At 44.9% G+C, this 12,065-nt stretch overlaps 1 protein-coding gene across 2 annotated transcripts in view; it reads left to right on the top strand.

Moving 5' to 3' along the window:
- Positions 1–12,065, top strand: part of LOC143002217 (copine-8) — a 56,735-nt gene that overhangs the window by 39,006 nt on the left and 5,664 nt on the right. For both annotated transcript variants that reach the window (XM_076152214.1, XM_076152251.1), the window contains 8 exons: positions 988–1,041; positions 2,029–2,090; positions 6,784–6,830; positions 7,467–7,648; positions 7,836–7,963; positions 9,831–9,933; positions 11,211–11,268; positions 11,351–11,424. In XM_076152214.1, coding sequence (XP_076008329.1) covers positions 988–1,041; positions 2,029–2,090; positions 6,784–6,830; positions 7,467–7,648; positions 7,836–7,963; positions 9,831–9,933; positions 11,211–11,268; positions 11,351–11,424 — 708 coding nt within the window. The remainder of the gene's footprint in view (positions 1–987; positions 1,042–2,028; positions 2,091–6,783; positions 6,831–7,466; positions 7,649–7,835; positions 7,964–9,830; positions 9,934–11,210; positions 11,269–11,350; positions 11,425–12,065) is intronic.

Below are 12,065 nucleotides of genomic sequence, written 5' to 3'. Positions count from 1 at the left end.
CACACACACACACACACACACACACACACACACACACACACACACACACACACGCACACACAAATGCACACAGGCAAATACAAGAAGTTGCATGGAGACACTCAGTGAGAAGTGTGTGGGAGGAACATTTTGTGATTTCTGGCCCTTTTTCCTGACCCCTGCTCAACTTGCAAGGTGACATTTCGAAAGATTAACATAGCTATTTATGACACTGTGTGTGTGTGTGTGTGTGTGTGTGTGTGTGTGTGTGTGTGTGTGTGTGTGTGTGAGAGAGGGGAGAGAGAGAGAGAGAGAGTCTGTCTTAGAACCATATAATCATGTTCCAGCCATCCTCACCTTCAAAAGTGAGTGCGTCCTTGTGTGTACCTGCTCCAATGCGATCCAAGGACACATGGCGCGTAAATCCACAGTTCTGTGTTGTTTTCCTCAAGTCCTCTCTGTCTGCTCGACTTTGCCGTAGTTTAATTATACCATAAATCCCTGATTTAAAAGCCCAGACGCAGCGCTCGGAATAGAAAAGGTGTGAGGTCCGTCTTTAGCGGGCCCCCCGACGTGACCTGAGTGATCAAGTTTTGATGAACAGGGGCCCCTGACATGAAGAATGGATTTAGAGGTGAAAAGAATGAGCCCTTCTCCAATCTATAGGTGAAAAAAATGGAGTCTTGAAACAATAAAATCAATGAAGCTTCTTTAAATGAACAGACAACTTTATTTATTCAAAGGAGATTGATTGTATGAACTTGTTTCATCCCGTTACATATTCATACATTCATATTCACATATATACGTTATTCCTCTATGCACTGCTGTGGTATCAGTACAAGCAGTATCGGTGTTATTAGTGTCGAAGAAAGGAGGGAAGGATGTAAACAAGTTAAGCCTCCAGTTTTGCTCACAACACTGAATACAAATGCATGAATAAATTAAACAAATGCATGAAAGGGCTGGATTACAAGGTTTTGTTTTGTCTTTGCCTCTTGCTCTCAGGTGGTTAATCCAAAGAAGAAAGGGAAGAAGAAAAAATACCTCAACTCTGGAACGGTGAGGCAATATTCATCAAGTGCGTCACGTTTTTGCTTTGGCAGATCACAGTGGTTCACAGCCAGATTTTGAATCCAGTCTGCGGTGTAGTATTTGATTAGTTTGTTCATGTTGCAGTGTTGCTACTCTTTCAATTCAGCTCCATATCTGAGTTTGTGATTAACCGTCTGAATACCCAAATAAATTAAAGAATCCTTCAGTAGATTGAACAACACATTTTGTCTTTAATAAATGTTGACTCTCTTTGACAATTTGTTCTTGTTCCTAACACAAAAGGCCCAACGCCACAAGAAGATAAACCTAATTTGCCAGGGAAAATGTTTAGAAGCGAATCTTGAAGAAGAAAAGAAGAAAACGTGACTCATTAAATTCTTTGTATCTTGATTGTCACGTGATCCATTTTCAGTCAACTCCTTTACTCACACCAACATATTTTTTGCCATTTTGAAGACCTGCTATGTCAGATAACGTCAAAATGTTCACAAAATCAATTCCAATTCACAAGTTTGAGCAGTAATGATAGAGGGAATTCAACAAGCAGACTAACTGAGATACAATTTACAGTTTATTACAGCGCTGGTTCAATCTGTACCACTCCATGCACAGGAACAGGCTTGCATCACATCTCTATACTCCTCCCAGAGTCTACTATAGTGTCTCTCAACTTGCATGAGACAAAGAGCTCCCACAGCCTGTGCTAGATTTACATCTTCTAGACTTTGTGGCCCCAAAGATAAGATGAAGAGAGAAAGGTGAAAATATGTCCATCCTCATCATTCATCAAGGCGTTCTCAAGCATAGGCATTTCTCAACATTCCACATGTATGCACAGACTCAAACTGTCTCAGTCAACATCACAAAACACCATGTAGAAGATGAAGTAGAAGAAGTATTACATGCATTGATGGACTCGTTGATATACACATAAAGAAAGTGCCATGATCATGATGACTAACACAAAGGTCTTGGTGCCCTTATCGCCGCCAGGTAACGTTGCTGTCGTTCCTGGTGGACATTGAAGTCACCTTCCTGGACTACATCAAAGGAGGGTAAGTCACTGGTTATGTGCTCGTTTAATGAGAGACGGGGGATCCCAGTCAGTTAATATGCCATATGATGAGAGAGAGAGAGAGAGAGAGAGAGAGAGAGAGAGAGAGAGACAGAGAGAGAGAGAGAGAGAGAGAGAGAGAGAGAGAGAGAGAGAGAGAGAGAGAGAGACCTGAAATGTCTGTCCTTGTCTGTGGTATCGCTGTGTCGTTGCACTTGTATGCTCATGGACGGTTGTTGCTCAGGAGGCTTGATCGCATGCAACCAGGTGCGCCGTGAACGCTCGCCCACACACTCTTCTTTTACGATAGAGAGACAGAGCGAAAGAGAGAGAATGGGGGAGGGGGAGACATTAGTCTGTTCTTGAACTTTATCCTTCCAGTCTAAAAATACATTTAAAAAAGTTTGTTTTGCTGATGCCGAGTTCATTTTTATCCTACTTTCTCTCCCAAACTGGCAGAATTACACTAACTGTGATGGCTGCTGCCTGGGAAGTTAACTGCACCGAAAGACATTTCTACAAAACACAATAAAAATCAAGGCTGTGAGTGATGTGTGTGTGGACTCGCTTGGAAATATGTGTGTCTGTGTGTGCATTTCTGTGTGTATTTCTGCAGTGTTGCGTGTAACCGCTAATGCAGAAATGTCATCGTAGTCTCTCGATACAAATAAGAGCCAAATGAGAGCATGTTATCAGACTGTGAGTGTATTCTAAGAACATCAGTAAGAGCTTTTATTTTGGCGGTGCGTCCAGAGTGTGAGCTGGGTGTGGTTACACGCTTCTGTGGGTAAAGAATGTGCCAGGTTTGGTCTCTAATGGCCTGTAATGGGCCCATTGCACTTGCATAATGGGCAAATTGCGAGCACGGAGACACAAATGCACACAAACGCACACATATAGATTTATTTATGTCCACAACCACAAACTCTCCCCCTAATCGCTCACACATCTGCGTCTCGCTGGACTGTGCATCTTTTTATCGTGTCTTTGTGGCCAACCTCCTTCCTGTCCCCTTCCTTGTCCTCAGACTGACAGCTCTCTTTGCAGTCTCAACCAAATCATCTAATTGTTCATTTGGACCTAATTAGGAACATGATCTGCTGGTGGAATTAGCATACATGACTGATTTGAGAAGGCTCCGTCGCAATCCACAGTGCCGCAGCTCTCACTCTTTTCATTCCCTCTGATAAAGCGTTACTACCACCCATGGATTCCAACAATGAAGCCTTTATGCACTGCAATGAGGGGGTAAAAATGAAGACTTTGTTGGCTGTATCTTTCATTTTGTGCTTGTGGCTTTGAAGGGGCTCCTGTCAGTCATAGTGACAGATATTGTTTCCCCATGATTTGGCTTGTGAATTGAGAATTGAAACAAGAATAGCAACAGTGTGGAGCTGAAATCATTCTGAGAGGTTATCATTAGATAGAGGAGCAGAGATGAAGCCTGCTGGGGACCTTTGAAGCTAAGGACCTTAGGCTCTTTATGTATTTGTTTGTACCTGGCAAGAATGGAATGCATAGTTTTGTATCTCTTGTGATGAAGGCGACATATTGTGCTTTACTGATTTCCATATTGTCAAGTTGAGGTTCCTTGTATAGAAATCCATGAAGTAAGACAAGCTCACATTGTAATGCACACCTGGTTAGACACACCCATGAAGTGTTTCCTCTCAGTGCTCACAGTGGTTCACAGGTGATTTCTGTACAGTGAAGCAAAGCAAAGTTTTCAGTCTAGAGCCCTAAAAATAAGAACATGCACTGTGTATGTGTGTGAATGTCCCTTATAATGCCTCTCCTCTCCTCTCCCCTCCTCTCCTCTCCTCTCCTACCTGCTCCACCCTTGTGGCCAGATGGACACTGTCCAACCAGCAACATTTGTCTGCGTGTCGTCAAGAGGTAGCAACATGCAGCCTTTGATGCCAATTTTAGGCCGTGTGTTCCACATTATCCCCATGGCACTTATAGATGAAAGATCTTTAAAATAAGCTATTACAATTGTCTGTTCTTATCAAACTTTTTCTCTTGACATGGCAGCATTTTAAAAAGGGAAATGTCTCACTAAAAACACAGCACCTAGACATTTTTGTGTGTATAATCGTCTTTGATGGAGGCGATTCTGAATTCATGAAAAGTGACACATTGAAGGTTTGTCCGGCCTCTTGTGTCTGCTTGAGGGCTTATTTGAAAGTAGTGTTCATGCTCTTCATCTGCCTATCTGCCCGTATTCATAAATGTTTATACAAGTATTCAATCCTGATGATATGAGAATGGTCCAACTCGTAGTACAGTCATACCCGTCACCCATAATGACTTTGAGGACTACGATGTCTTCTTAAGTCTTCTGTATGTCGACTGTTTTACTACCGGGGATGCTCAGTTTTCGATTGTGGTTGGCCTCTTCCACCTTACGCAAGGTTGCGCTTAACTGTGAAATACTTGAAAGCTCATTAGCGAGGCAGAGAGGGAAGATAAAAGGAAGAAACATTTTTTTTTAATCTGTTGACCCTGACTTACTGATCTCCCTCTGCCTCGTCTCTTCTTCTCTTTCTGCATGATCAAACCGACTTCAATGAGCCACAAAGCTTAAGCCAGCCTCTCCGAGCCACAAAAAATAAGACGCAGTTTCCTCTCCATTCACGCCTCAGTTTTCAGCCGAGTGTGTGTGTGTGATTTTACTTATTTGAGCCTAAAAACAACTGCAGCAAACTCTTTATAAATGTGCCCCCAAGTCTAAAGCTGAGACTGATTCGTTGTCGCTCTTTGGTGGAACAATTTCACTTGTAGCACCTGTTACAGCCTCTGCAGAATCAAACCAGATGCAGATTCCTGAAAGGTCAGACGCGTGGGACATTCAGGGACACACGACACCGGGGTGAAATCCCAAGAGCGCAATAAACTAACGCCTCAATCAACTTCACCCCTGATTAATTCAGAGTATAACGCTGACATTTTGGAGAGGCTGTCAAAATAATGTCAAACATGAGGGCGGCTGGCTTTTAAAGCAAGATGCTGGACTCTGACACCTCAGATTTAGGGCCATTTAAAAAGTGTGTGAAATGACGCAAGAGTGCATTGATGGGTACCGTTTTATTGAACAATCTCATATCATTCCCCTACATATTGTCTATTTTTGTTGTTTGGCCCCAGTTTCATCATGCTTTCCTGGCTTGCCCTCTTTGAGAGTTGGTGTCCCTCTATCAACGTGTGTGTGTATGAGTGGAAGAGAAAGAGGGCATGCATAATTTAGGCTGCTTGGCTGAGGCTTGTCTGTGCCAGCGTGTGTGTGGAACTGGACCGGAATCTGCTCTCTTGTCCTTGCAGCTGCCCACCAGCGAAAACACTTTACTTCAATTTTCTGCCTATTTTCTGTGTGGTTGACTAACTGAATCGCCCCGTTACTCACCGTGCAATTGTCACAGAAAACGTTACGTGAGCTTTGCAGAACATCTTTGATGGTTTGATTTGGGATGTTCTCCAGCGGTGGGTGGGGTGATAGGGGGGGCTTTGAGAGTGTTTCATAAGATGTTTGATCACTTACAAGGACATCATGTCATGTCTGGATTTTGTGTCAAAATTGGAAAATGCCAAATTTGGTGTTGTATCAGTTTCGCAACTCGAGATGGAACTGTTCTATGTGCCACCTGCTATTATTAGTTTAAGCCTCCTAAATTCCAAAGGTGAGGCAATCATACAAGTTCATTGTGTGTCACGCTGTTCCAAGCATTATAATTCACAATCTTGTGTCTGCATAATGTGAGTGTGTAGCAATGTCAAATAGAAAATCTCAAAGGCTGGGATTGAAGCAGTTACGGGATTTTCAGTGTTGGTAAATTTCTCATTGGATCCACAAACTAAAGATTTCATATAAAACTTTTATCTCCATGCACAGTCTGTGCATACAGTCATGGTATCCATGGTGACATGGGAAAAAAGTATATTTGATGATAGAGATGTACTTATATGCACTGGTAACTGGCTGTCTTGCCTCTCTTGTCTCATCTTTCATGTTCTACTGTAGCTCCACACCCCAGGCATCTGTTTTGTCAGTAGTACAAGCAAAGCACTAAGATGTGAGTTGAATTATGCCGCACCTCCACTCGCTCTAGCTTCTCTCGCTCTCCTGGGCCGGACGGAGCCATGCAATGCCCATGTACTGTAGCTGGGTACCTACCGCCTTTGCCTTGCGTGGCCCGCAGAGGTGACGGAGACAATGAGCTGCTGCCCGTTTGAACAATATCAGAAGAACCGAGACGTGTGTAGAGTTGATAGGGAAGGTTTGTGTGTGTGTGGTTTTGCCTTGGGGTGGGTAATGGTGTGAAAATGTGCCACAGGGGGACGAAGGGTTAGCCACATCCCGCGCCTTCAGGATAACAACTTGGAAAATGCTTTCATGCAGAGACATGCCAGTCTCATGCTGGGTGCTGGGTTGTTTGTCATCGTCTTGTTTCATATCTCTCCCTCTCTCACCCTCTCTTGCTGTCTCTCACTCTGAGTTTGTATGTTCTTACTTTCTTGTCTCGGTTCTCTTTGTTTCTCTTGCAGTTTCCCTGATATTCTTAGAGCTAAAAGGCAAGAAAAGCCAACCAACACTGAGCTCCTAAACCTGATTTGTGGTTTGCAGTTTCGTGTGCGCCTCTTTGTGTAAGCATGTGTGTGTTGATTAATGAATCACCTCTCCCCTTTTGTCTTCCCAGGACCCAGATTAACTTCACCGTGGCCATTGATTTCACTGCTTCCAATGGTGAGCCACACACACACACACACACACACACACACACACACACACACACACACACACACACACATACACATACACACACATTTAAGACCATCATAAAGACATGCAAAGTGCACTGCATGCCTAGGGAGCGTTTATTCAAATCTATGCAGATGGGGAATCAAGTGTTTCCTAATAGCCCTCTCCATCACACCTGGCAGCTGAAGAGGAGTGCAGGAACAGACGACGATGGCTGTGATTAAGAGCTGTGTTATGCATCTACCCTTGAGCTTGGTCCTAGCAGGACGGGCAGCAGCTATTGACTAAATCCTATCTAATCAAATGAGAGCTTTCGCACAGTGAGTGTTAAAAATGTGTTTAAGGTCGCAGTGCACTTGATATTTTCTGGCTCTCACAAAACAGCGGTTTTCACTCCTTGAAGTCAAGCGCTGCATATTTTGCATCTCCTCCAGCTGTACACACACCTGACTTGACCTAGTTTAGAGTTTTGTCACTGAAGATTCACCTATTAAAAAAGTGATGCGCACATTACACTACCACCATCAAGTAAATAGAGACTGTGTGTGTGTGTGTGTGTGTGTGTGTGTGTGTGTGTGTGTGTGTGTGTGTGTGTGTGTGTGTGTGTGTGTGTGTGTGTAGGTAACCCAGCCCAGCCCACATCACTGCACTACATGAGTCCCTACCAGCTGAACGCCTATGGCATGGCCCTGAAGGCGGTGGGGGAGATTATCCAAGACTACGACAGCGACAAGATGTTCCCCGCCCTGGGCTTCGGAGCCAAGCTGCCGCCTGACGGACGAGTCTCCCACGAGTTTGCCCTGGTGAGAGCAAAGGAGGGATGACAGGGGAGAAGTGGAGGAGGAGGAGGAGGAGGAGGAGGAGGCGCTTTGGGCTTTTGCACTGGCTGGGGGTGTGGGGGGGGACTGAGTGAAGAGTAAGTGCATAGGGGACTGGGTTCTGCATTCTCTTTCTTCAACTTCCACATCTTCATCCTGTCATTTGACACAGAACGGGAACCCCCAGAACCCTTACTGTGCAGGCATTGATGGCGTGATGGAGGCCTACTACCAGAGTCTAAAGTCAGTTCAGCTCTACGGACCCACCAACTTTTCCCCCGTCATCAACCACGTCGCCAGGTAACACACACACACACACACACACACACAAACACTTCTGCTTCTCTTCGCGGTTTCATCCATTTCTGTTTCTTATTTAGTTCTCATTTCATCACACCCATCCTGGTTTACACCTGCGTCTTGCATAACGAACCTCAATTAATGTGGTCATGTGTGTGAAAGAACACTCTGTACGTTTCACTCAACGTTTCAACACTTTTGTTCTCAGGTTTTCTCTAATGAACTGTTTGCACTGGGGGTTGCCAGGTAGCAAGTGAAGACCGAGTGAAAGTACGGCAAAGTGCAAGCGGAGCGAGGTGTGCCTGGTGTGAAAGAGCTCTGGCTGACATAACAAAACCAGAAGTTGGTTTGGAACTAGCACTGGCACGAACAATATAGTAGGGAAGTAATGACAAATGGAGCGGCTGAGCAAGCAGGTTGAAACTCGAAACGTCCAGCATTCCCTCCACCTGCAAGGCTGGCAGATAGCTTCCGTAGCTCCGGCCGCACTTAAGAGCTTTTTCACGGCTGACAGTTTGACTTATGAAGCGCAGGTGTACCTCTTAATATTGATGACGGTGGACGGCGGGGGCTCTGGTGTTCATGCCACACCTGCGCTCCTTCTGCAGGATACACTCCAAAGGATTTCCCCTTCGGTTTATAGCGATATAGATGTGTCATGTCATAACTTCCTCACTTGCACAAAAGGAAACGGTGACCCAATTTCTTGTTATTGTAGTTACACCTGCGCTTTTCATGCTGTGATAAGTCGAAATGTCTGCAGAACATTTTGCTTGCATGCTGTTTGGAAGGAAAATGAGCCATTTCACAAATATCAGGCTCCTGAGGTGAGATTTTAATGGAAATCACTGAAGAGGGGAGGTGAAGGAAGGTATTTGACAGCCGATTGCACGTTTGTTGTTTTATGTGTTTTTGGCAGAGATTCCAGGCTCGAAAAAAGGCATAGAGAAAACATTCACGCCAGCTTGTAATTAAAGAGATGCACTCCAATGAAGTCTCTCATCAGGCCATTTCATACACTGAGAAGATGATTTACCGACACCTTAATTGCTCGGTGTTGCGTGGAGAGGCTGAAGCGCTCTTGAGGGGAAATGGAAAACAGCAACGCAGAGGCAGCAGTTTGCTTTTATTTAAAATGATTATTCTGGCAAAATATCCTCATTTGCACAGTCTGTTCTTTACTTTTCTTATCTTCACCCTATTTCTTTGCCTGCATTTGCCCCCGAACACCCTCCTTCACCTCTCCCTTCACCTGCAATCCCAGGGTCTTCACCTCCACCTCCTCTCCTCTTGCTGCCCGTGGTTTTCAATTTCAGTCATACTCGCTTTTCCTCCGCCGAACCTCACCCTCACTCCCACTAGAGTTCCGTCTTACTTTTCCGGCATCTCCCCGTCTTTCATCCTTCAACCGCTACATTATCTCATCTTATCTTCTAATCATCTCCAGTGAGAGCCGCTTATGTATCACTTATCTCCAGAGGGAAGAGACTGACATACAGGCAGATCTAACACCCTCCTGGGCGCGGTAAGGTGAAGCATAGCAGAAGCCGGGGTGACTGAAATAATCCATAACAGTCAGTTCACGACTCATGCCACATGGAAAGGTCACGTGCATCAAAGGAGAAATTGAAGGCCATTTTGAGCTGAGGAGCAATAGAACTAACATAAAGATCGTTCCACTCCTTTCTCAAGAGTAGGAAATTAAATACACACAGGCGCATTAAGAGTTTAATTAAACCTTGATGACAGCGATGTGCTCTAGACTAATTTATGATCATGATGATTGCGAGAGGTTACGTGATGATGGTTTTCACGATGATGGCAGTATGGTTACAGTTTGTGTGCATTGGTGTGTGTTTGTGCGCAGGTATGCATCCTCGGTGAAGGATGGCTCCCAGTACTTTGTGCTCCTCATCATCACAGATGGCGTCATCTCAGACATGGCCCAGGCCAAGGAGTCCATAGTCAATGTAAGTGCGACTGTCTTGGCTGTTAACAGTTTGTCCAGAACTCAAGTACAGAGGGATATGTGCAACATGTTATACAGTTGGTAGTTTGGCTCCTGTCAATGGAAATGTATGCATTAGTGTTGTGATTTCCTTATTAGGCTTAAAATCACCACTACCTGCTTATGATCAAGGACACGTGGTTGTTTACCAAATATTAGTTTTATATAGGGAGGCAGTGGCTCAGTGGGTAGTTCTTCCGCTTCTTTCCGCGTCTGCCAAATGATCGTAATGTAATGTAATATAGGTTCTTGTTCAAAGTCCCCTTCAAAGTGGGCTCAAACCCACATTTTTTAACTGAATTAGCAACAACAATAGGCGCCTATATAACTGACATGTTGCAAAGACCACAGCCAATGCTATACAGTATGATCAAACGCTGATGATGTCACAAGTGCTAAGAAAACCCTGTACTGTATGTTAAACTGAGGCACACCCCTCCAGCATTTTGGGTTTAACACGTCTGAGTTGGAGCTTCCTATGCTCGGCTCAGAACTTATCAATCATTCCTTGTATTGTAACTTTACGGTTGTAATTTCCTGACATTGATATATATTTCTACTAAGCCTGCATTTCTGTTATTCTCTCTTTGCTACAGTTTTGGCTTTTTTCTGTGTTTGCTGCGGCGGTTTCACTTTTGACAGCATATTATTCTCCCTCCATCCATTCTCTCCATCTCTGTCACGGTGACGTGTGATCTCCAGACAGGCCAGACTTGAGATGTAAAATGCAGACACAAAAAAAACATATTTTTGTGAAGCAGCGATCCGTCTCATGGCCCTGAAAGAAGAAGAGTGTGGAGGAAACGAGGAAGGAAGGAAAGGGGCATAAATGAAGGAAGGGGAACAGAGGAAGCAGTTGCTGCCCGAGGTCAATGGGTCACTCAAATACATAATACACACACACACAAACACACACACACACACACACACACACACCGCTGGCACTGTTTTTTTAATCTCACAAAAAACACACACACACACACACACACACACACGTCATTCGTACATTGGCAGTGAATTGTGAGTTCAGGCTGTGCTGTTTATTCACTCAACTCTAATATTATTCACTGTCATGCGTCGACCCACACTGCTTTCCGGGATTCCTTTTAGCTCAGTCGGTGTGTGTGCGTCCCCGGCTGCCAGCAGCAGCACGTATTACGAGAGTGTGTTTGAGTTGCGACTACAAGGGAAAATGTGATTTGGGTGAACTGACCCTTTAAAATCTTCTCTTCTTTCCAGGCTTCCTGTCTGCCAATGTCCATTATCATCGTGGGAGTGGGTCCCGCCGAATTTGATGGTAAGTGGGTGTTTTCTGTGTGTTCTTCAGATTTACTGTTAGTGTACTCCGACATTTTATATCCTTTTTTTATTCTTCGCAGCCATGGTGGAGTTGGACGGCGATGAAGTCCGAATCTCATCCAGAGGAAGATACGCTGAGAGGGACATCGTCCAGGTAAACTCTCCCATATCTCTCTTTGTCAACCAAACCTCTTCCTGTTGGTTTGTGTTGTGTTTGCTCCTTTGTTTTTCCATATTCTCATTTATTCATACGTATTTTTCATTCTATATTCCTCACACACATTTTTGAACATTAAGCTCAAGAGCATAGAACTCTTCCTGTTCTATGCTCCATTTTTCTGAACTCTAAAAGTTCTAGACTGATGCCAGAATGCTGTGTGTGTGTGTGTGTGTGTGTGTGTGTGTGTGTGTGTGTGTGTGTGTGTGTGTGTGTGTGTGTGCGTGTGTGCGTGCGTGCGTGCGTGCGTGCGTGCGTGCGTGCGTGCGTGCGTGCGTGCGTGCGTGCGTGCGTGCGTGCGTGCGTGCGTGCGTGCGTGCGTGCGTGCGTGCGTGCGTGCGTGCGTGCGTGCGTGCGTGCGTGCGTGCGTGTGTTAGGGTTCAGCACTTTATCTAAGGATGAGCTGCCAGAGAACATATGTGGTCTGTACTGGCTCCTCACCTTTGTTCCATACAGGCAGACCCTTAGTGCCCCTTGAGCATGGCCAGGCTACAGATGGCAAGATGGAGGCAGATCTCACACACACACACACACACACACACACACACACACACACACACACACACACACACACACAT

The sequence above is a fragment of the Genypterus blacodes genome, unplaced genomic scaffold, assembly GCF_046128005.1.
Source record: "Genypterus blacodes isolate CSIRO-AG114 ecotype Tasmania unplaced genomic scaffold, CSIRO-AGI_Gbla_v1 ptg000007l_1, whole genome shotgun sequence".
NCBI classification, from domain to species: Eukaryota; Metazoa; Chordata; class Actinopteri; order Ophidiiformes; family Ophidiidae; genus Genypterus; species Genypterus blacodes.
This window is presented reverse-complemented; position numbering and strand designations above follow the sequence as displayed.